Genomic DNA, 25,660 nt, shown 5'->3' on the forward strand with positions numbered 1-25,660 from the left:
TTTGTCTAAGAGGGCTCTTAGAACTCAGGGAAGTTTGGGTGCTTCTTTGAGGACTACTGGAAAGTGAAGGGGCCATGGGTACGGCTCCTGTGGTTCTTGGTCTTCATTTCCCAGGGAGAGGTGTGAGTGCCCGGGGGCAGTGAGCAAGGGAGCTGCTTTCCTGGGACCTGTACAAGCCCATTTGACTGCCTTTAATTGGGCTTTTCTTTTCCATCAAGAAAAAAAGAACAGACTATTTTTACACCTTCAATTTTAAACAGGATGTACAGTTTTGAAGGAATCTTTTTTCAAACTGTGCCTTATGCCCAAGTTTATTGGTATGCTTTGAGTTGTGTGATGACCAGCTTAGTGCTCTCCCTCCAACCCCCCCCAACACACACACACACACACACACACACACACCGTGTGCCCCCTCCACTTCTCTGGACATAGCATCATTTCTCTACATATAAGCCAGAGCTAAAAACTGTCTGGGGCTTTCTGCCTTAAGTGGCATCAAATGAACACGTCTAAGTAGAGACAGCTCTGACACCCTTCTCTGCCGAACCTCAGCTAGGGACAGTCCAACTGGACTTCCTTTGTGTGTCTAGAGTTGTATGCAAGGACTGGCACTGTAAAATGCAACCAGTCTGGCTCAGTGCTTAGATTCATAAATCCCAGAGCTATTTTTAATGACATAATCTAATCAATTGATAGCAAGGCTACCAGCATGCTGACAGGCAGGAAGGGAGCAGAAAGTGAAGGGGGGGATGGGGGTTTTCTTCCTTCTCCCCTCCCTGTGAATCATTTGGAAATCTTTAGATCTCTGGAATAGGTAAGAATCCAAGAATCACTGATATTTTAAATAATTTTAGGGCTGCTTTCCTGTGTTTTCCAAGAAGGCAAGATCTGTAACTGTGGAGCAAGCAACTGTGGAGGTGTTTCTCAGACACACCACTGAGCGCCTGCCTCCCCGAGGACCACACAATTCCCCCAATTTAAGTATCTTTAGAGCAGACACAGGAGGAATTATTTATTATAAATTGATAGTATCGTATATTGTTACCCCTGTGCCTTGCCAGTAATGAAACCTAATATTCATCTGGTAGGTTGCTTTGAATTGCACTAAGAAGAAGATGAGCGGAATAAACAAGCCGGAACAAACTGTGAAATTGCACATGATGGGACTCTACCTCTGCCCCACCCCCAACAGCTTATAAGGCTATAGGAATAGGTTAATATCCCAGCTAATGATGGGCCTAGAAGGTTTTCCTTCTTTTTATATGCTGGTCCCATATCAGCAGAACTAAGTTCTAGGTGGGGGAAATGAACACCTAAACTCAGTGCCTTAGGGTTGGGAACTGACCCAGAGAGATGTTTGTATGACTGAATGGAGCTCTCCGGGTGGGAAGTGCTCCTTGGAGGATGGCTGAGGAGCAGCCCCGCCCTGAGCTCCCTCTTTCAGATTTCAGGCAGCAGCTTGTGTGTTCTCCTACAATTTATTTCCTTTGATACCGGTTAAAAAAGACAAGCACCAGGAGTGAGTGGTGGTGGTGGTGCCGCTGGATGTAGCCAGCTGGCCCTGTTTCTTTCTTTTTTCTTTCCGTTTTTTTTTTTTTTTTCCACCTTCCCAATCAGTTGCTGCTTTAAGAGGTATGTATCAGCGCTGATTTACTCTGGACCTCAGAAGGGGCTTGACCCAAAGTTGCTGCCAAAAGCCATTTACCTGCTTGCCTGGAAAACCACCAGTCAGCATTTGGAGGAACAAAACAGGGATCCCACGAATTTCCAGTCTGATAGCGAAAGTCTCCTCTGCCTGCGGGGGGGATATACATTAGGTGCCTGTCGGAGCCCACTTGCTGCGCTCTCCCGGGCGGGCGAACTGCGAACTGCAAGAGCATCCGTGATCTCCGAAGTTGGTGGAGTGAATAACTAAGCAGGACCAGCTGACTCCAGGCTCCAATCAGCTAGAGCGTGATGTAAGTGTTTAGCAGCTGCGGGGGCTCTGAATTATCGTGGCCAAGTAGAGGTAGTACAGCATGGCCAGACTGTGGCGACAGGCTCGGAGAAAGCAGAGAGGGAGATGGATGAGTCCAGCATTCTGAGACGGAGAGGGCTCCAGGTAGGTGAACCTTCCATTCTTGACGTGCAGCCTTGTCAGTGGCGAGCCATTGAGGATTTCAAAGTTCCCGTGACATTCCTATACTGGGCTGCGTGCTCAGTTCTTAATATCTACTTGGGAGTGGGGTCTGCTGGGGCACTCGTTACAGGTCTGACACATGGTGGGGTTCAATGAGGGGAGGGTCTTTTGTCAGAGACAATAGACAGGACTTTTAGTCTGACACTTTGGGCACGGTTGTTCAGGAATAGTTCAGTCTGGGGTGGTGGCGGCAGCTGATAAGAAGCTCGGGTGTTTTATTAAATGTCAGGGAAGTCTGAGGCAGTAGCAACTCCGTCTAGTAATGGGAACACAGGACTGAATTTTACAGAGGGTCACCTCCTCCCGGTGGCATCTGTGTTGTCTGCAGCTGTTAGATGTCTACCTGTCGGTGAAATGAAAGTTTCTACTGGCAACTGGATCAGACTTGGCTATGTTTAAGAGACCAGGAGGGATGTGTGTGCCACCCCCCCCCTTGCTTTTCTGTGTTCAACTTTGTCTAGTTTACTCTCTGTCTTTCTCTTAGAGTACAAATGTATGCCAAGTGAAAACTTAGCAAATATGAAAACTTAAAAAACAAAAACAACAAAAACCCCAGTCTGCCTGGCAGTTGTTGAGTTTAAGGAAGCCATAGCTTAAATGTATTCAAATTAGTATTTACCTACCAATGGCTCTGTTTGCTGTATAAAGTTTTTTTTTTTTTTTGGGGGGGGGGCTGTTGTTTGTTTTGTTTTCCTTTGGGAAAGAATTTGGCCATTATTGAGCTCTTGTTCATTATTTTTGAGATTAAGACAGTATGCCTGCTCGAGGGTCCAGATTAGAGGACATGCTTAGAAATGCTTATTTGGTGACCGTTTGAGTCATTGTCCCTTAGCCGGGCTGCTTTGGGTGTTGTCAGCTACTGATAGTGACATTCTTTATGTTCAGTTAGCATCATAGTGCTGCGCCCAAGCCAGGGGATTATTTGTGGGTAGACAAGAGAGGGATTGAAAAAGTTGGGGTTCAGTGCCATCCATTGTTCCAGACCTAAGTAAACAGATGACCTCTTTTGAGAGTCCTGTGGTCATTGTTTTTGAATGTACAGTCGCTGCTGTGACTTCCTCTTCTTTGTTTTCGTCCTCTCCATAAAGTTCTGGTAATGCACAGCTGTTTGTGTGTCTTCCTGCCCCCTTCAGAGTCACTGGTTAAATATGGAAATGCTCTTTGTTAAAACAGTGATGTTCTGTGGAACTTCCAGTAGTGCCGACTTATTATTAATTGATAGCCATGTGTTGGTGTTTTCTCCCCTGTAATTTAACTTAATGTTTTTTTAAAATATATTTTTGAGAAGAAATTTATGTGGGTTTTATTTTTTCACTCTAATTTTTTTTATAATGAAATCAGAGATGATTGGAAGCTTGGGGGCTTTGCAAGGTGGTTGGGTTCAGTGAGTTTTAATTTAGAAATAGAAGAGGAGTCTTTTTTTTTTCAAACTTAAAGTTTAGAGCTGCATCTTTCTAAAAAGATGTATAACAAAACCAAGGCACTTGACTTGCTAATGTGGAATTAGAGTGCATGATTCTGTTGTAGCAAGCCTGATCTTGGGGCACCTCATTTCCTCCAGTGTATCCTGCTCAGTAGTGAACACTTTCTATTGTGAGTGAGAAACTGGGTCTTCACACGATAAGAAATAACATCGAGGGCGGAAGTGTCTAAAAGTTTCTCAGTTACAACCTCACACATGCCCCCTATTTGCTTCGTTCGACTTGTCTCCAAGGCAATTCATATTTTAAAAGACATCACACACACAGAGCAGCTGTTTCAAGAAATTCCAGTGTAAGTAAAGGACACAATAAGAAGTCTGCATTTGCATTGCAGCAGACATGACTGTAGAACTTGTAAGAGGAACGCCACCTAGTGAGGTTAGGACTCCAGCTACTGGTGAGGTCTACTTGAAGTAGCAGAACCAAGAACAAACCTCCATCCATCTCCTTATCCCTGCCTCTGACATCAGTGTATCGGGAATCCTGAACAATCCCTATCACCCATGGGCTCTGTTTAATTTTCTGAAACATGACATGCTTTAACACAGGACTCTTGCATTTTGAAAATCAAGATGTGGGGTATATTTGAGTTTTTAAAGTTAGAGATCACCTAGTATAATAAATATTAGATATTATATTAAGTTAGAGCCATCATTAGGAAAGCCAGTAAACACAGATTAGAGAGATCACGACAGTTGTAAATATGCAGGGTGCTATGTACTAGAGAGAATGAGAGTCTATGCATCGAATAAATGAACAGTATGCGGAACTAACCAGATCTTTAAATAACTTAAAGCCTAGTGTCAGAAATCTGAAGTGCACAGTATTCTAATTTTCTAAAATCTAATTTTACAATAATGCAATATGTGTTCAGTGCAGAATCCTACAGTGTGTGTTTGGAACTTATTTTAAGATCTCGGTACCTCTAGCTCTTCAGAACAGACACACTGGTAATGTCTTTAAAATTTGGACTTTGTAAAAAGGAAAAAAAAAAAAACAATTTTAGTCAGAACATATAATTCCTCAGAGCAAGGCTACCTCATAAGTGGTAGCCTCCCTGAGCCTCTGTCTTAAGTGGCTGTACCTTCCTGCCTCCTGGGTAGACTGTTAGTGTTTCCAGTGCTGTTGATGGTTACTTCAGCCACTGCTTTTGAAGGAAGAGTGTGAGCAACAACCCCCAAAGGCTTTCACTGTTAGATTCTGGAAACTTCTCAGACAGCATCTCAAAACAGGAGGCAAGCTGACTGATGGACTCGGGCAGACCTTGGACTTCGGGCAATTTGGATTTCTAGACAGGTCTAATTTGTCAATGGATAACTGGCTCCTTTCAGACCTAATATCCTTCATCTCTGGGTCATAATTTTTAACTGTCAGGGAAATTAATTGTTTTAGTGATTTCCATTATATGTTTCCCTCTTATTTGTTTTAATGAGAGTGCCTCTATCTCCAGTGATGGATTCCGAGGCTGGAGAACACAGAGTACCCAGCATCATTAAGGCAGGTGTGAGAGGGGTGAGGTGTCTGAGAAAGACTTCTATGGTTCTCTTCCTGCAGTCTTGTTGAGCTGTGACCTCCTAGGCATCATCTTCTCCCATTAAATAATCCCAGTGAAAGTCTACTTCCACGGCAGCATGAGCTATTAGGATGTGGAAACAGTGTATCCGCAGTTCCCTGTGTGATGTAGAGCAACAAAGTAGCTAGAGGCTCATCTTTCAGACTCCCAGTATGCATGGGCTTTGTTTCAGACTCCCAGTATGCATGGGCTTTGTTTGATTTTTCTTTCTTTGCCTGATCTCATCCCCACTTCCCAATACACACCTTAAGGAAAAAAAACTAATAAAGAGCCCATACTAGCCTTTTGCCTTATTTTTCTCTGATGTTGGTCTAGAATTCAAGTTTAGACAGCAGAGAAACAGACGGAGATTTTATGTTTGATCTGAGTATCAGATCGCCTCTATTTTGTGCTTGAGTGTAGGTCATTCCAGTCATATACATGTCAATGTCCCTTCTTTGCCAACCTTAATGTAATTAGAGGTGTGTTTATACCTTATCTGAGATTTACCAACACTCTCCTTATGTGGGGATACCACTCTGCCCCTGTTCTTTCGAAGACTCTGGGTGGCTATTTGGAGTCATCTAGTTAGAAGAGCACAGTAGACAAACTCAGGAATAAATTCCTCTTGGGATGAGGTACTTTTCTTCCCCAGCAATTCTAGAAAGCCCTGTAGATCTCACTGAAGCAGGAAGAACTTCATTGGGGCATAATGACCGCCTAATTTGTTAGACCGATTAGAAGCACACACGAACAGTGTTTCTTATGCATCGGCAGTTTGCTTTCTGCTTGGAGACAGGCATGATATGTAGCCTGCTATGATAGGTAATGCTGATATATCTTTGAGTTCAGAAAAAAATAGCTTATTTATACTCTAAGGGTCACTAATCTTAATAAAAAAGGTTAATGATGTAAAAATAAATAAGTTTGAAGCCAGACATGGTGGAATATACCTTTAATCTCACCACTCAGGAGACAGAGGCAGGTGGATCTCTGAGTTTGAGGCCAGCCTGGTCTATAGGTGATTTCTGTAACAGCCGGGGCTACACAGAGAAACCCTGTTTCAGGAAAAAAAATCAATCAACCAATCAATCAATCAATTTATACTGGATCCTCCTTTTTTCCCCCATAGTTAAGAACCTAACACCTTATTATCTATCTTTGCAATCATTCTGTGAATAATAGACTAATTCGCTGTGTCACCCTTGTTCCTAAGTTTGATTTCCCCATCACTTGCATCCTCTTACCAAGCCATGAGGTCTCCATGAACATATGTAGAGTTTAGGTCTAACATTCTTCTCTCCTGGATTGCGAAGATGCCTGGTATCCTCAGGGTTCAGGGCTCTGTCCTGTCCGGCCTGCTTCTCAACCCTGTTCCCACCAAACTTCCCTTCTCCTCCAGGATAGAATAAGAATGAGCACTGCATCTTTCTTCTGCTCTCTCTACCTTTCTAGTCTCACTATGGTGTGCGTGCCAAGACTGTCTCATCGTTCTTAAGGCTATCCAATATACTTGCATCCTGTTTTCCTAGGATTACTTCAATTATTTTTCCTTTTCTTTCTTTCTTTTTTTATACAGGGTTTCTATATAACCCAGGCTGTCCTGGAACTCACTATGTAGTCTAAACTGTCCTTGAATTCCCAGAGATCCGCCAGCCTCTGCCTCCTGAGTAAGAGGATCAAAGGTATGTACCATCATGACAGGCCACCTTTCTTTATTTTACTCAAATTCTTTCTGCTTATTATAAACCAAAGTAAATTCTCAGTTGTTCATAGAATTTTCCATAATTACTGCATTCCATCCTAATCTTCCCAGGATCTCATTGTTTTATTTACATACTTAATTCTATAGCATATTTGAATCATTATATTTTTAAATTATTATATTACTTTAGATTATTGTACTTGTGAATAGCTCATTTTAAAACTATAGACTTACACTCTTTAGTTTTTAGACTTGTAGTCTTTAGACTTTAGGATCATATCTGTGCTCAGTGATGTGGAATATCTCTACACCCAGGGTTAGGTTTCTTCAACATTCTGAATCTCCATGTTTGCGTGTGCACAATAGCCATGGAAGTTTGAAGAGAATGGGTGCTTTCTTAGCACAGGGGTAACACTCAGGACCTTTTCCATTAACTTTAGCTCTCTTCCATGCTATTACAGAGTTGTGTAGAGTATTATTTTAAGTAATTAAATAAGGGTGTCACCGGTATCCGGGCAATCGACTCACGGCATGCATAAATTAGTTTAAGATGTTTAGTGCAGTGATGTGGGGAGCATGAGAAAAGCTTAGGTGATTGTGCAGAAGCCAGAAGCAGCAAGGGGATGTTCAACTTCCTGAACAAAAGTGGTTAGAAGGGGACAGAAGCTAATAGAACCCAGAATCTAGAAGATGTAGCCAACCATGTGACTAGATCAGGGATTCTCAACCTGTGGGTCACAACCCCATTGGAGGTCACATATCAACATCTGCATGCCAAATATCTTCATTGCAATTCATCACAGTATCAAAAAAATCACTGTTATGAAGTAGCAATGAAAACGATCTTATGATTGGGCTCACCACAGCATGAGGAACTGTATTTAAGGATTGCAGCATTAGGAAGCTCAGACCACTGCCCCAGCTGCCCCATCTGTATTTTTCTTTATCTCCAGGAATAAAGAGTGATCAGGAGCTTAGTGGGAAGAGCGGCTCAGTGACTCAGGCACCCAGCCCTGCGTGAGGGGACTAACCCAGGAGAACACTTTCAATTCATCTGCCAGACTACCCTCTAACAGGTCTCAGCCTAGAATCCACGACCTCTACCTCATCCATCTGTTTGCCCAGAGATGCCTTTTTTTTTTTTTTGCAGAATTACTGCCTAATACTAAGTCCTTTTATTGAGAGGTGATAAAGAAAATGACTGAGAAACTTCTCTCCACCTTTTATAATCCATCCCCAGACCCTGGAAGCTCCACCTACTCTGCTGGCTGCTGTCCCTTTGTTAGGCCCATACAATAAATTGGTTTAGACACATATGATAAAATGGCCCATGAGCAGACCTACTCTCCCTTCCTAGGTGAGCTAGTTTGCATCTTTTAATCCAGTGATGAGCACTCTGTGCTCACATCTTCTCTTCTCATTTGTACCCTAGCTGCCCAGATTTGACTACATATGTAGCAGACTGTTCTTCATTCTTTAGTTCTTGCTTGCTTCTTTGAAGTGTCACACGGTTTTATTTATTATACCTTTAAAAATTTTAAGTTGTCGGGGGAAAAAAATGCCTTAGAGTAGATGGGTCCTAAAACTTTGATAATGTTGCGCTCCAAACAATGAAATTACTTAAAGGAATGTGAGCAGACTGAAGAAGATAATAGACAAGCTAATCAATAAACTATAAAAATTGAGAATCACATGAACTTAGAAAAATCAATATGCGTGAAGCAACCAATCATTTTATTGTTGGCACTAGAACCTAACAAAAGCAAATAGGCTGCTTGAATTTACTAGAAACATATTTCACATAAATTATGAAATACAAGCAGACGGTACCAACTTCGCGTAGAATTACATACTTTTCTTGGCACCAACCATAAACAGGGAGCTTGGCAGATAACATGAGGTACACATGATAGAGGGCCGCACTACCATTAACATCGTGGTTTTGAAATGTGTTTAGTGATGTCAGAAAGCTGACAGGGCATCAAGTGATTAAGAGAGCAGGGTACTAGCTAACACTAACGTGTAAGTTTATTTAAAATGTGTACCATGCACATATGCAAATGCATACATACACGGAGCAAGGGTGTGTGTGTGTGTGTGTGTGTGTGCGCGCGCGCGCACTCATGCACATGGGTGCCTGTGCCTGCCTAATGGGACAGAAGGCAGAAGCCTGCACGTGTTTTAGAGTGTTGAAAGTCATCTCATGTGTACCATGTACTGTGTGATCTCAGGCTGTTTGATTCTTCCCCAGTAAGCAAATAGCCTTCTTTGCAGAGTTCTTAAAGATGGATCACAACGAGGTATAAAAAGTCTGAAAACCACACATCATAACCAACATCTAAAATCTATTTTGTTTTTCTTCATATCATCCAGATTTTAAAAGAAATGGATTAACATATTAACCCCTTCATGTCTGGATGGCATGAGAACATTGTATCTGTCTCCATTCCCTTTAGAGCAAACATGATATGTTTTGTCATTGTTAATAAAAGAGAGGGTTTTTAAGGACTGGTTTTATTCATCACTGTCTCAGAGAAACTTTGGAAGTCCCTGTTGCTATCAGTGAACTTCCTCTTGCCTGTGCTCTGGACCTGGTACACAGGGATTCCATTACCATTTGGCAGGGGTACACAGCTATGGCTGAAATGTACTCTTCCTTAAGCCATGACACCCATATGACATCACTGGAAGTGCTATGTCTGGCCTTCTTTCTTCCAGTAAGAAAATGTGGTTTTTTGTTTTCTGAATGGACAGGTAGGGGTGTATGTGAGAGGAGGACGTGAAAACACTTTGTATTATTTCTCGAGTTCCCAGATAACATCAGTGACAGCAATGAGAGGGCACAAACCATTTAGCCACCCACTTGGGAGCATGCTTATTACAGTGGGGATGGCTAGAGGCAGCACTAGATCATTAGCCCAAAGCATGGGAGCGCAATTTTACCTTGTCGGAATGGTTGCCAACATGCTTCATGGTGTACTTCAGAAAACTACCTCAGGGTCATACCAGGACAATTGCCTTGCTTCTGCAAGCTACCTCCTGGTGCCAGAGATAACAGATGCCCACACTTTTGACTGGAACCCTTCTCGTGGAAAGCACACCTATTTTACTTCTCATATTTATTATTTTACATGAGTTGTGGGTGTTTCTGCTTTTCCTTTAGGCAGCAAATAACAGCCCTTACTCATCCTTTGCCCTCCTTTCCAGAGACGTTTAACAACAAAAACAACAATGATGGCAGTGGTGATGGCGGCGATGATGGTAGTTGTATTGAACAGGTCTATGTCAAAACAGTGTGTTTTGTCTCCAATATGCACTGTGTGTTTTTCTTTTAGACTCTAGCAGGGCAAAAAGAGTAGAATATGGACCTGCCGTGGGAGAGACTTATAGACTTGTGCTGGTGACCGCAATTTTCAAGCATCCTGAAGGCCAGGCCATGTTAGTCATGACTTTAGGGCGGTTGAATCTCTGTCAGATAGTGGAAGCCAGATGAGTGTCGAGCAGGTGATAGGATCACTCTAGGCAGGTTGTACACACAAGGCGAGCAAGGCATAGCCTACAGATACATCCACCCTTTATAAGGAGCTTCAGACAGTTGTAAGAGGAAGCAAAGAACCAAGCCCTAGTAACGATGTTAAATGGAGGCACGGGACATTTTATGAGGAGGCCATTGCAGGATTTTGAGTCAAGCACAGAAATGACTTAGCAGCTATCAGCTGTTCATGGAAAAATGCTTGGAGAAGCCCAAAACTAGAAGCAGGAGAAAGAGCTGTCAGGTTGGAAGTGAGGCGAGCTGGATTTCTGGATGGAGCTGCTGACGGAGGAAGAACGAGAACAGCAATTTAGGGCTGATGTCAACAGGATGCAGTGGCTGTAGTGACTGCAGGGACTGTCACTGGTCAGGAAAGGAAGGATGGAGGAGACTGGAGATGACTCCTAGGCTCAGGGCTAGTGAAATAGCAGGAAGTGGTTTGAATGTTGAAAAGAGTCATGGCACCTGTGGTCGCCACCTAAGGCGCCACCTAGGGGCCCTGTGCAGGGACCAGTTGCATGTGTAGTTTTAGTCTTCTCAAGAGGTGTCTAGATGAGAGTCTGACGTGATCAACCATAATAAATAATTGGTGTAGACCTCAAGTATGGGGAGAAGACAGATTCTCCCAGATTAACAGATTTTTGTTAGAACAGCTTTGAGAATTATACTACAGTGCGTATCTTAATGCATATTTTGCCTGGATGGTTAAAATCGGAGTACGCAGAGTTAGGTTAATGGTTTTGGTGGCGCACCCTGAATATAATGTATCCAGAAGATACGTGGGTTTTTTTTTTCCATTTTCTTTTTCTTTCATTTTGAAAATTGCTTCCAGCTTTGACAACTTGCCTACAAGTCTCATTCCAATACAATTTTGAAAAGCAGAGCAAAACACCTCAGATGAGAGAGGCTGTAATGGAAAAGGCAATTCATTCTTAAATGAAGATGATGAGGCAGGCACCATATTGCCTGAAACAGGGAGTGATTTTAAAACCTAAGTGAGATTACATCAAAATCCACTGAAATTCTTGTTCCATTTGAATGGAATATCTGTAATTGAAGATAAAGGATTCACCTTAAAAAGGCACTGGATACAAGGGACCCTTTTAATCAGTTTTCTGACGCTCTTTCCCATTTCTTTTGGCACCCGTGAACATGTACACAAAGCCATTAAGTCACATTGATAATACAAATACTAAACACGTCTTTTGGAGAGGCCAATATGTGAGAATACTGGCTTTATTTTTATTAGCAATACTCGCCCAGTTTTATTTGTTGAGAACACACATATCCTCAGGGAAGCTGTAGGAACTTACAGATTTTTGTCAGAAGTTCAAAATGACTGAAGAAAGTGCTAGCAGACTAATAATTCTAAAACCTTGACGCTCCAAGTTAGAAGTAGGTCTGCATGGGGGACTGGAGAGTTGGCTGAATAGTTCAGAGCCTACTGTTCTTGTGCAGTGCCGCAGACCCTCTGGGTCCCTGTGTCTGCGTGGAACGGGGTCTCTCGTCGCAGGTGGGCAAAGCGTGGATGAGCGAGTGACAAACAGACACACACAGGAGAGTTCGTGTGTAGAATCTGAATGTAATTTTACAATTCGAGCTTCAGACTTTTTATACAGAAGACAATAAAGAAGTTGGGTGACATACCCGCAAGGTACAAATGAGGTAACCGGATGCTTAATGACTCTTACACAGAACAGAGGAATGAAAACACAAAGATCGGAAGGAACTGGGCAGTAAAATAACTGAGACAAAGTCAGCTCTATCTAAGGTCAGCTATAGTCATAGAAGCCAGGTGTGAGAACTTTTCACTCCTAGGGCAAGGGCTTTCACACCCAAGTCATGGTTCTAACTAGGGAGTTCCATTCTAGCTAACCATCTCATGAATAATGCAATACTCTAAAACCACAGCCCGATCTGTTTACTAAACCATAGTAAATTCCTGTAAATAGGTGTAACTCAGCTATAATACTAAGCATCTATTCTGGTTTCCCCTACGGTCAGAAACTTCTTTCTTCCTAGGTGATGGTAGATTCCTGTGAAGGGCAGGGACCTAACTTTTACTCAAAGAGATAGTGTAATACCAGGGGCAGTACTGAAATCCAAGCCCAAGGTCTTGCTAAGGACGAACTAGGACTGTTGGAACACTGGTTTAGCTATGTCAGAATTCAATCTTAAAAGGCACGTATGATAGGAAAATATTGAGAGAGAGCACGTGGATCCATACACTAGACTAACTCGGGAATGGAACTCAGGAATGAAAAATTAGGGAACGCTAGACTCCAGGAGGAGAGCTTCCTTGAAGCCCTTTTGCCTCATGAGTGACTTTTAAGCCTCTCGGCTTGTCCAGTTGACTCGACTGGGGCGTAGCAGTGCAGGACCCCAGTTTGGCTCCTAGCACCCACACCAGGTGGCTTACACACCTGTAACTCCAGCTCCAGGAAATCTGACTCCTGCTTCTGACCTCTACAGGTGCCTGTGTTCATGTGCACAAACCCACATCCACTTACACAGAGACGCATAACTAAAAATCAAATATGTTATTAAGAGAAGTAAGCCTAGATTTATTTCATCTTGTGATTTTTTAAATCATATAATATTTTTAATGAAGCACTAATAGTTTCATAGCTTCGTATGATATATTCTCTTAGTTTTAGCATTACTGTGGAGATAAATTGAATAATACGATTGACACTATTTGCAGTTTTCCATTAAAACCTTATTCTTTCTATTAATGGTAAAGCTCACGATTCATTTCTTAGGGTGTACAGTAGCCCAACTGTGAGACACATTTTGGTAAGCTGAGTCATATCTGATGATGTGTGAGAGTAGATCATTTTTATTATACATCCCATCCCCCTGTAGGTAGAACTCAGTACACATTTCCTTCATGTGGCCTCATGGTCAGCAGGGGTACTTTCTCCTGGCTGGACTCTCAACTTACCTTTGTCACTTGGGTTTATCTATGTGTCTCAGACAGCTGAGGTCTTGGAGCATGCTGGCTTGGGCAGTGTCACAGAGCTGTCTCTGGGGAACCTGGCCAGAACAGCAACTGTCAATTAAGCCTGGGCCCAAGCGCCTGGAGTCAGAACTGGCCGGCTCGCACTGACTTTGCGTAAGCACTGACTTCTGCAGTCTGGGTTGCAGTGTATGATAGCAGTAGAGACTCATGCACAGGGCAGGCTTCTGTGTGGCTGAGCACAGCGTCTGCAAGGTCACCCAGCCACCTGTCCGGTCTGAGTGTTGCTGCCATGTATTGGTCCCAACCCCTGTAGACAGCAATACTCCTTTGAAGCTTTGCTTTTGTTATCAGCAAGATATAGTTCTTAACTCAGAAGGGTGTTGTTAAAACAAGTGTGACGTATGTGTGTAAAAGTCACCTTGGCTGGTGTCAAGGACATGGGGAGGACATCCTAAGTTTTGGAGTTGTGGCTGTGGCTGCTGCTGTTATGTGCGAGCTTCCAGCATATATATGCCTCACACATGGCTCCGTAGCAGGTAGCTTTAGAGCACAGCTTCCGTTTGTTTGGGGTTCTGTTTCCTCTGCAATATGGAAGCAGCCACGTTTACGCAGCTAGGAAGTCATGAGGACTTAAAGCAGGCAGCTTTCTGTGTGAGCACTCTGGGCTGCCATAACAAAACAACAGTACAGTCATTTCTCACAGGCTGATGGAGAGTCCGAAATCAAGGTGCCTACAGACTTTGTATCCCGTCTCTTTCTACTTACCTGGCTGGATGCTTAGGAGAGAGATACTCTGTCTTTCATTTCAGTCAAGACACTGGGCTCATCCTCAACACCCTACCCCATTGTCAAAGCCAGCTTTAACACCCAAAGGCCCACCTATAAATATCACACTGGAAGTAAAGGCTTTGGCGTGCGCGTGCCTGGGAGGAGGAGGGGTTACACACGTTTAGACCACAGCACTAGTCATGGTGTGCGAGTGGGACCCTTAGTAAAAATGAAGTTTATAGTGCTTACAATTCGTACATTCCCTTGTTCCTGATATATTCTCATTTGTTTATATACTCTCATATATTCAATTCTGTTTGTTTGTATTTTAGTTCTTAGGTTCCTGCTATGAGCCAAACCTTACACCTCCTCCTCTGGGCTTCTTGATGTCTAATAGCCCTGTTTTTATTAAAAGGACGTACGAAGGACTAGGGAAAGCAGGAAGAACAGTACCATGGTGCCACTTGGAAGGGCGCCCACGGAGACGGTTACCCAGAATACCTAGCAGTGGGCCTCTCTGGGCTTTCCAGAAAATTCATGATTAAGGGAGCTCCAGAAGGGTCAAGGGGAACTGTCCTGGAGTCCATCAAGTCACCCCACCACATCAGCCTCGTCCCATGACACAAGCTAACCCGGGGGATGGGTCCCACCGTACTCCTGTGTCCAGCTTGTCCCTTTGAACCTGCTGTATGTAGTGGTGATTGCATTGAAATTAGTTTCATTTTAGAGACACAGATTGACCAGCTTTCCTTTCTACCAGACTACTGGCCTCAGTCTTCATATTTTCATGTTCCTTCCTTGTCTGCTACTTTGGTGTATGTGTGCTTGTGTGCGAGCATGCCTCTGTGTGTGAGTGTGTGTGTGGTGTGTGTGTGTATGTGTGTGTGTGTGTTTCCTGGCCATAGAAGCTGTGCCCGCACTTTGTGTCTCCACTCTGGAATTTGTTCCTTTGAAAACCCGTGTTCTCAACATATTTGTTTTGAGATGACTTTGATGTGCATTTGTGGGAATAGGTTTTGAGCTCCTGGATAGCAACCCCACTATGCCACTTTCTCTAGAAACTAATTGGCTGATTGGGGTTGGAGGCCGAGATGCAAGTCTATACATTTGACCAATTTCACAGCGCTTACCTTGGAAGCTATTGAAATGCAAATCCAGGCTACGCTTAGAGACTCCAAGAAGTCAGACATTTGGTTCTTCGTTTTCTTATGAAAAATAAGCTTTCAAAATTCATGCGCAGTCTTTATTCATGTGCTTCATAGTTAGGTTCTGCCTGTGCGTCTAGATAAATCCCATTACTATTATTTAAAATTCCATGAGTGAAAGTCTACATCTCTAACACCACATTAGCCTAGTGAACTTTAACCAATCGAGATAACTTAAAATTTAGAGTGTAAATGTACTCGAGTATTTGTCCGCACACGTGCATGTATGCCCACGCCAGGTCTGTCCCTCATCGATGCTATCGTTAAATTGTCCTCCCTGTGAAAGGGGTAGAGTCAAAAGGACTTGATGCTGTTTTGCCCTTTTGTATGTGATACTTAAAGGGCTTTTGTGAGATGGAGCTTTGATGTCAAAGCGCCTTTTCTTTGTGTGATAGTCGCTACATTAGTGGCCCTGAAAGGGAAGGTTCCTCCCTGCTCTGTCCGTTCACCTGTGTTTTCAAGTTGTGTATGGCTTTCCATTTGTCAGGTTCCTTGGAGAGAATATTGTAATGTCAGTAACATGGCTTCACTGCTATTTGGTCTGCTCTACAATTACACCCCCAAACCCCCAAACAATCACTGTCTTCCAGGGTCCTTTTTCCCCAGCCATGGCCACTTCACTTACAAGAAGGGAGATGGGTTTCTTACCTGACCCAGAACTACTCACTCTTCCACACCTGATTTGATAGAAGGAACACAGGGTAAAGTGGAGTTCTTTATTAAATGTTGCATCTCTGGGGAGGAACATTTGTAATCATCCGAATTAAACATCCTGTCCCTCCGTGAGAGCCATGTCAGGAGGAACTTTATCAGCTCTTTTTGTACCCTGAAAGGGTCTGTCATTTCTCGGAAGGGCTGATTGCTCAGAGAAAATAACAAGCTTCCATGGGAAGCCTCTGCAGAACACAGAAGGAAATGACCAGGGTTAGACTCTTACTAACTTCTCTGAGTTAGCTCCATTTGTGTCCCCCAAGCCACCTTCAGTTAGTTAAAGTAGATAGCTGGGAGCCTAGCAGCAGCCACACTGAAACAGTGGCTGCACGGCATCATTTCCTGCCTCCTCACTAGGAGGGTGTCTTACATTATGTTAGTCCTTCCTGTCATTGTCAGACACTTTCCTTAGGTAGTTCTAAACTGGAAGCTGGTGTGAAGTCTGGCATTCATCTCTAACAGCTGTTCTCAGCCAGTCCAGACTGTACGTACGTATGTGTGTGTGTGTGTGTGTGTGTGTGTGTGTGTGTGTGTGCGTGTCTGTGCGTGTGTGTATGTGTGTGTGTGTCTGTGTGTGAAGGTTATGGGTGGTTGGTTTCCCACTTCTGCAGAACTTCCTCCCACCCTGGGCTCCTCACTCCTCAACTCTTATTATACCTTAAACTTTCAGGCAGAGGCACACTGACTAAATGCTATTTCCACCCAGATAAAACAGTCCTTACTTTGGGGGACACAGCATCATGTTGATTTGATTTGAGAAAGCATTTTTAGACTATGAGTGAGCAGTTACATTCTTCTTGGCATCGCAACTCTTCCTGGAATTAACCTGTGGTCTGTACAGCGAGCTTTATTCTGTGGCATCAGAACCAGGCTCATTTCACAGCAACAGTCAGCCATTCATTCACCCAGCAGATACTTGCTTTGCAACTTTGGGTTTACTAAACCAGAGATACAAGGTCATGCAGGGCTGGATTCCTGTTGTCTGCTGGGGGCTTATGGCCAGAAATGAAGAGAGACTAATGTCACACAGAGCTGTGTGCTAGGATGGTTTGACAGCTACATAGTAAGTACTCAGTAAATGGGTAGACCTGTCAGGATGCTCTGAGAGCCCTTAGAGGATACTTGTGCAGTGGTGGGGTTATGGGAAACATAAACACAAAAGTAGAGATTGGAAACTGTTTCCACCCTGTTCTGGATCAACTTTGGGTCTCACTGGAACATTTGAGAGGAGATGTGTGGTAGACAAGAAGGCTATGTATAAGTCTGGAGAGATGAGACCCAAACCAGCCCAGAAGCAGAGATACAGGTGGCATGACCCTACAGACGCGAATAAAACCATGGGAACAGTGTCAAAGGTGACCTTATCAGCTTTTCTTATGCAACGGAAGATTCTTTTATTTCTAGGAAGGGCTGGTTACTCAGAGGAATGGAAAATATTCTTGGGAGTTTTGATATGTAGATTAGGGTTCACCCGTGCCCATTTTCAGAGTTTAGAATCTGTAGAAACTCCTGTGGTTGGACTCACTTTCTAATGTCTGTAGAATGGATGAAGTCCTCCAGTAAGCGCATGAGATAGGGGAAGTAAGGGAGGACCTCCATGCATTGGTGGTCCCTGGTCTCTACCAGGTGCTAGATAGAGACCACAAGGACAAACACAAAAGTATTCTGAAGCTTGTGGCCACAAGCAGAGAAGGAAGACTAGTGTTAAGTGATTAACAGTAGCTCTACTGTTCGGTGATAATTCATGAAGGCATAGGTAATTAGTAATTAGACAGTTAAGCATTGGACAGTGTATATTTGGGCTTCTTCACTGGGACTTCAGAGATCCTCTTGAAAATGAGCATCCTACTTAGCAGTCTTGAATATTAATTTGATGGAGCTACTAAGTGCATGGCAGCATGGTCAGTGTTTTACTGTGTTGTCTCATTTCTCCTGCCGCCCCTGCTTTTCTCTGTCCTTAGAAGAGGAAGTGGCAGAGTTGCCTAGCCTGTCATTAATTCATAGGATTAGCAAGTGACAGCAGGTAGCCACAAGCCAAGGTGTCTGGATTAAAAGTAAGAGTGGAGTGACCTCATTTTGATTGTGTACTGCTTGCCTCTCCGAGGTCGGTAGAATGGCCCACCGTGGCAAGGTCATCAGAAGTCTCGTGCAGAATAGTGTGTGCTATGGTGCAAATGTGCCAAGGTGTCAGTGTGTCTGGAAGTTGGTCTCAGGTTTGGAGTTGTGAGGCCTGACAGACTCTTTCAGAGCTGGAGCCCTATGGGAAGGAAGTCTTTAGGGTCCTTGGGGAATGTTCTGGAAGGGTTCAGGTCATTTCAGTGTTGCCCTGAGTTAGCTGAGTCCGGTCCCGTTCATTTTTCTTTGCTGCTTCCTGCCTTGCCCCAAACTCATCCCTGTTGCAAATGTTCTCCCATGAGGCTCTTACCAGAGCCCATCTGATGCCCATACCCTGTCCTTAAATCTATAGAACCTTGAGCTAAATAAACATGTTTTCACCATAAGTAGCCTTCCTTCGTTGTCGTGACAAGACTGATCAATGCAAGCTGGAAATCCAGAGATAAATGTGTCAGGGTGTCTGTGTGTAGCCAGGCTGAGTAATGGCCATGAGTTCTCTCATCTTTTCTTCCCCAACAGCCTTGAGAAGTTTAAGCTACATTGCAGTTTTCCAAGTGGAGGCTTGAAGGGGGCATGACAGCTGTGGACGTTTATTCATGAAGGAGGATGAAATAGACATTAGTCTGTTAAACGGAGGGAAGTTCTTTTGGTCTGTGGAAGTGATGTTAGTTTGTTTCTAGAGCTAAATAACTTGGGACCTAGAGAAAATAGGCCTAATTGACAATTTAAAGAAATAGATTCCATAATTACAGTGGCAGAAGTTTCATCACAGTATAAAATTCCTAGAACATTTTCTTGGAATCTGGAAGGCTTTTTCACGAAGCAGTTGGGAGATGGGAAACCATTCTGGTAAAGAGAAATGACTAAGGCAAAAAAGATAAGACTTAAAATTGTCATTGCTGTTTGAACTAACTTTAGAACTGTTGAGAGAGGGACCCGTGTGGGAAAGTCTATTATTTTCCTTATGGAATGATTTTTAATTTAGAGTTATACCTTTGCATGGCTGTATCTAACACACGAAGAGCTTGTATTAACAGATGTGTTGTACCAGTTTTGAACATGTCCCGGGCACCCATTCTCCTGGTCACCTTCTTAGACCCTGGTTTCTACCTTGAGAAAGGTACTTCTTCTTGCTGGGTTTTTCAAGGAAATACGAAGCAGTGTCAGTAGCACAGAGTGGCTCGTATGGAGACAGCTTGCTCTGGGAAGCTGGCAGCACAGCTGGAAAGGACAGCCAGGAGAGGAAAGCAAGCAGAGCTTTCGAGTCAGCCAGAGGCTGCCATGTCACCCTGACCTGATACACATAGTTACACCAGTGAGTAAGTCCTTGGCAGTCTCCAAAAGCAAATTCATTATCCTTTCACAGATGAGACTCAGTTTGTCACTTGAAGAGAACGCACCCTTAAAGTTTGATGTTTTAATGTGCTTACTATTTCCTTATGATAGGAGTTTTCCCTTTTAATACTTAATACTTCTTAATTGTTATATATTTAGTGGGGCCACTGTGGTGACTTGAAGATGAAATTTCTTGCATTTTTTTTTTTTTTGGTTAACCTGTCTACTTATCCCTGCAGTTGTACAATCTAAATATGCCTTACACAAGAGAGTTGATTTCTGAACGGGTTGGAAGAGAATAAAAAACAGACACGGTCATAGGCGTCGAGTCTGTTGCTGCCAATTACAACTGTCTCAAGACCTTCTTTTCTCTGAGGAATCAGCATGCTTGTGTTGTAACTCTGCTTTTTAAATGCTAGCAGGTTTCTATTTGCTTGTCAAGGAAAGGTCTACCAGGCATGGCTTCATAAGTAGTCGGCCAGCCTGTTATTATAATCTTCAACTTAAATGATTTGTCAGTGATAAATAGCAGAAGTCATGAGGCAGCCTACGGGTTTCTTTCTTTATTGGCCTCTAAACCATGACCGTTCCAAATGCTCACATTCATCCAGCAACTATCAAATACTTCAACAGGAGGATTTGACGGGCATGGTGGAGCACGCCTTTAATCCCAGCACTCGGGAGGCAGAGCAGGCGGATTTCTGAGTTCGAGGCCAGCCTGGTCTACAAAGTGAGTTCCAGGACAGCCAGGGCTATACAGAGAAACCCTGTCTCGAAAAAACAAAACAAACAAACAAACAAACAAACATGAAGATTTGAATGCCTAGTGAAGGAAATCCTGCCCGGATGGTTCATTGTTGGTGTGTGTGTGTGTGTGTGTTTGTTTGTTTTTCTCTTTTTCCTTCTTTTCTCCCCAGTTCTCTTCTTCTGCCCAGGACATTTACTTTGTGAGATGTTCTCAGAATTATGGGCTGCCGTTCATTTCCCACAGTCTCTTACAGACCGCATGGCATGTCTGAGGCTGGCCATCGACAGGTGGCTTGCTGGACCTCTGAGTGTCGTACGAACAGAACTTGCTTTCGTTGTGCTGTATACCTAGCAGTGTGCTCTTCTTTCACCCTCTCTGATGTGATGGAACTTAATATCAAGACCCTCGCAGAGCTCAGTGACATAACTACACACCCCATCCCAGTCACGGCTAACTGAGAGGGTGCCCTTGTTGTAGGCTTTCTTGGTTCTTGGGGGCCATCTTTGATTTATGATGAGGGCATCACCAGCTGACGAGGCTCAGTGACCTAGATGGATTGAAGTGGGATTTGCAGAGTTGGTGGAGATTTGAGGCTTCTGTCTAGTTTTGCCCAGTTTGTTTTGTTCTGCCTGATATCCTAGCAGGAGGAGACAGGACTGGCAACAGCCGACATCCATCAAGCCAGCCCAGAAGCATCTCTGTTCTCCTCAGACAGCCTGCTTCTCCCTCCTCAGGCATGCTATCCTCATTTTCTCTGCTTCCCCCTCTACCTTTCTCTTCCTTCTTTATTACCCTTATCTTCTCTGTTCTCTGTGTCTCTGTCTCTCTGTCAATCTCTCTCTTTTTCTCTGTCTTTCCCTTTCCTTAACCCCTCCCCCTCTTTGCTACCTCATCTCCCTTTTCTATGACTCTATTCTTCACCTTTTCTTTCCTTCCCACTCCCAGAATTAGTCTGACCCCACTGCCCAAGCCAGGGACAGCACACTCACTGATGGTCTTAACCCCTAGTCCTCTCCTCTTCAGACTCCAGCATAACTTCCTAGTCTCATTTTCTTCCTTTTGCTTATCCGCTTCCTGAGATAAAGAAAGCTGGCTTTATCCCTGTTGTGTCCACAGTATGGTCAGGCTGTGTGAGAAATGACTAGATAATGTTGGTCATTTTCAATTGTTAGGATTTGGGGGCGATTTTAATTCTCTGTGTGTTGTTGGGCCATTCAATTGTGATAGTATATCCTAGATTATTTAATGATCAGAGCAGAAAGTTTAAATGTAATTTGATAAAAGGTTATATATGAAACAGAGGAGAGCCTGAAGGGCGGCTCACAGGGTAACAGGGTCCTTGGCAAAGTACATTACCTCACAGGCATGAGACAATTGTTTGTGGTGGTTACATCAGCCAGAATAAAGATGATAAATTCTGGACTCTTGCCTCAGCACATCCTGGCTCCCTAAAGAATTCCAGCTGAAGAATTTGCCCCATCTGTCTTCCACTGCCTCTCTTACCTGTCCAGGGCACAGTTTAAGATCTTTACTGTAAAAAAACAACACAATTCAAATACAGAAAGGAAAAAAGGTATTTTTCTTCCTCAGCAGGTACAGCCTGGGCTGCTTTAGAATTAAAGAATCATAGGACTTTAAGGCTAGGAGAAAATGCTTAGTCTAACTTAATTAGTTCATCTATTGGCTAAGAATACTGAATTTCAGAGAAATGGTCTGAGGGAGCCCAGGTTGTGGAATGGTGAAGATCAAGATTGGTGTGTGGTCATTCCTAGTCCTCAGGTATCCTTTTAGGAGGCCACTTGGGCTTCCTGCACAAGGCTGATCCTCCTGTACAAGGCTGATTCTCCTGCACAGAGCTTTTCTTCCTGCACAGAGCTGGTCCTCCTGCACAGGGCTGGTCCTCCTGCACAGGGCTGGTCCTTCTATATGGGACAGATCTTCCTGCACAGGACAGGACTGTTCCTCCTACACAGGGCTGATCTTTGCCCTTTTGTGCAGTCACACTAAGCAGTTACTTTTGGATTTTATTGGATTTGTTTTGCTTTGTTTTGAGACAGGGCCTTGCTCTGTGGTTATGATTGGCCTGGAATCCCCACTGTGTGGTCCAGACTAGCCTCAGACTCAGGGCAGTACTCCTATCTCGGCCTCTGAGATGCTGTGTTTACAGACATGAGTGGCCTTGCCTGGCTGTGATTAGGTTTTGAGTAAGAGATCACTCTCTAACAGGGTTATCCCATTTCAGAAAGCTCATTTATGTCCTAACATATTTTCAAATTTTGCCAATTCTAAAGCCTGTCCCAAGTTTTTGCTTCAATTCATTTTCTAGAATGTGAATTTGCCTGTATTTCTAAACCACACAGAATAATCCAAAATATTCTCAGGACTATACCTAAAAATACATATGTAACAATCAATGGGGAAAATCGGGGAGTGATAGGGTTCGTGGAGGAACTGGGGGACTTATATAAACTCTGCCTAGAAGCATTCAAAGTACACACATACACACACACCTTGTGTTTGTCATTCTTGTCAGCAATTTTGTGGGGGTGCTGGGATTTAACTGAGGCTCTTACGCATACTAAACATTTGTCCTACCACTAAGCTGTACCTTAGCTATCTTAATTTTTTTTTAAACATGGAAACAACTTTAAGCCTTAAAAAAAAGTGTACACATGGAAGGAGTTACAGAGACAAAGTTCAGAGCTGAGACAGAAGGAAAGCCCATCCAGAGACTGCCCCACCTAGGGATACATCCCATATACAACCACTAAACCCAGACACTATTGCATATGCCAGAACGCTTTTGCTGGCAGGAGCCTGATATTGCTATCTCTTGTGAGGCAATGCCAATGCCTGGAAAATACAGAAGTGGATGCTCACAGTCATCTATTGGATGGATCACAGGGCCCCTAAAGAAGGAGCTAGAGAAAGTTCCCAAGGAGCTGAAGGGGTCTGCACCCCTATAGGAGGAACAACAATATGAACTAACCAGTACCCCCCAGAGCTCGTGTCTCTAGCTACATATGTAGCAGAAGATGGCCTAGTAGGCCATCAATGAGAGGAGAGGCCCTTGGTATTGTGAGGATCATATGCCCCAGTACAGGGGAATGCCAGGGCCAGAAAGCAGGAGTGGGTGGGTTGGGGAGCAGGGTGGGGAGAGGGTATAGGGGGCATTGGGGATAGCATTTGAAATGTAAATAAAGAAAATATCTAATAAAAATGATGCCTTAAAAAATGTACACTAGTAAGAGGTATCTTCTTTTGGAATGGAAAATGGTATTTCCCACTAGTGCTGGTGCTCAGTGTTACACTGGTGTGCAATCACTAGCATTCCTCGTAGGTGATAATCTCCGTCTTTATGTTTAAGACAGCTTTGCATCATCTTACAAATAAATGTGATTTTAGCACAATATTCCAACTTTGCATTGATTTTTGTACATAAGAACTATAACCCAGTCCTGTCTGTCTGTCTGTATATAAATATGTGTTTATCTATCTATATCTATCACATATTTATATCTATATATCCGTATCTGCTCCTTTTTTCATTCACAAAAAAAAAATAGATGAGGATTTTCCTTAGCAAGGAAAGAGAGTTTATATCTTATTGGGAACCCTTTGAAGATGACTGACAGATACCTCTTCTTACATTTTCTTCTCAATATACACGACTAAGCTTGGAGACTCCATACTGCAGTTAGAACTTCTATGTGAAACACTGATTCTTGCTTCTAACTTGGGGAGGAGGATGTAGTCTCAACCATAATCTAGATGGATCTGAGTTGTGTGAAATAAATATCTTTCATCTCATCCCTTCTCTCAAAATCATTAGGGCCAGACCTGGGTCTAAGCAATAACACAATCATAACAGATGAGCAGGCAGGCCTGTATTCAGACAGACGCACCCCACAATGTTCCAGGCATTTGCCATCTCTCATCCTCAGCTCTCTGCTCTAGAAAATGGGATTAATAACGCCCAGCACGATCATTTGGAACATCAGGCCAATGAATACAAAGATTCTAAAGTTTCAAAGCTGTCCAGCAATATAGAAAACTATTTTCTATCTTCAAAATGCTTTACCACACTTAGCCCAGTACTGTAACAACTCAAGGGAATTTACTATTCATAATTATGTATAATTATGATAGATATGTATGATATTTATGTCCTTCTATGCAGAGATGCAGCACAGAACATCGGCTGCTGCTTAAGGACGTTTAACAGGAGAGAGGGCAGGAGCTGCCTTCTAATTGATGGGGCCACCAAGCAATTTGAGTCAACCTGTTAGTTACCAGTTTTTGTTACGGGAAATTTAACACCCATAGCAAGAGCCACGAGGATGCTGCAAGTGGCCTCAGATGCATTCCTTGCATGCTGGCCATTGCTCTTACAGGACAGTTTAATTTGTGTGAGCTACTGTTCCTGCTTATTGTCTTTTTCATTCCTTGGGAAATGACTCTTCAGAGTTACCATTTCCTTAATGTTTTAAAAACCCGGGCCACATATCTAACCCCTTTTTGTTTTAATAGCGGTTACATATCACTGGGTTATTACAGTGTGTGCAGTTTCTCGCTGGAGTCTCCGTTTGTACCAGTGTTTCCGGGGTGCAGTTCTGCTTCTGAAGATGAGCAGGAGCTAATTGTGGAGTAATTCTTCTTGAGAACAGTTTCTATCTATGCCCTTCTTCCCACTGTTTCCTGACTGGCTAAGTGGTGCGGGTTTCCTTGTGGTATTTATTTTAGAGACAGAAAGGCTCTGGAAATGTGTTTAGTTTGAATCCTCTTCTATAAGCCAAAGAAACTAACCATTTACTATTTTTCATGAATAGAAATCTTCCTTGAGTTACAGTACTGGGCTAAATGTGGTAAAGTATTTTGAAAATAGACAATAGTTTTCTCTATTGATGGGTGGCTTTGAAATATTAGTCTTTGCTGGGAACTGTATTCATTGGCCTGAGGCTCAGAATGATCTTGCTGGGCATTATTAATCCTATTTTCTAGAATGGAGAGCTGAGGATCAGAGATGGCAAATTCCTTGAACATTGTGGGGTGCATCTGTCTGAATACAGACCTGCCTGCTAACCTGTTGATTGTGTTATTGCTTAGACCCAGGTCTGGCCCTAGTCATTTTGAGAGACAGGCTGAAATGAAAGACTTTTCACACAACTCAGATCCATGTAGATTATGGTTGAGATTACATCCTCCTCCCCAAGTTAGAAGCAAAATCAGTGTTTCACATAGAAGCTCTAACTGCAGTATGGACTCTCCAAGCTTAGTTGTGTATATTGAGAAGAAAATATACAAAGGTATCTGTCAGTCATCAAAGAGCAAGCCAATAAGGTCTAAACTCTCTTTCCTCCCTAAGGA

General features: G+C 43.2%; 1 protein-coding gene across 8 annotated transcripts in view; it reads left to right on the forward strand.

The window, feature by feature from the left end:
• The window catches only part of Mast4 (microtubule associated serine/threonine kinase family member 4), a 593,693-nt gene that overhangs the window by 231,471 nt on the left and 336,562 nt on the right, over positions 1-25,660 (forward strand). Inside the window, exon 1 of one of the 8 annotated variants that reach the window (XM_085830878.1) lies at positions 2,011-2,101. The exons of the other annotated variants lie outside the window; for them this stretch is intronic. Coding sequence (XP_085687004.1) covers positions 2,063-2,101 — 39 coding nt within the window. The 5' untranslated portion in view covers positions 2,011-2,062. Of the gene's footprint in view, positions 1-2,010; positions 2,102-25,660 lie in introns of those variants that run through there. 8 annotated transcript variants of the gene reach the window in all.

Source organism: Mus caroli, unplaced genomic scaffold (assembly GCF_978045245.1).
Source record: "Mus caroli unplaced genomic scaffold, Mus_caroli_1 scaffold_15, whole genome shotgun sequence".
Lineage (NCBI taxonomy): Eukaryota > Metazoa > Chordata > Mammalia > Rodentia > Muridae > Mus > Mus caroli.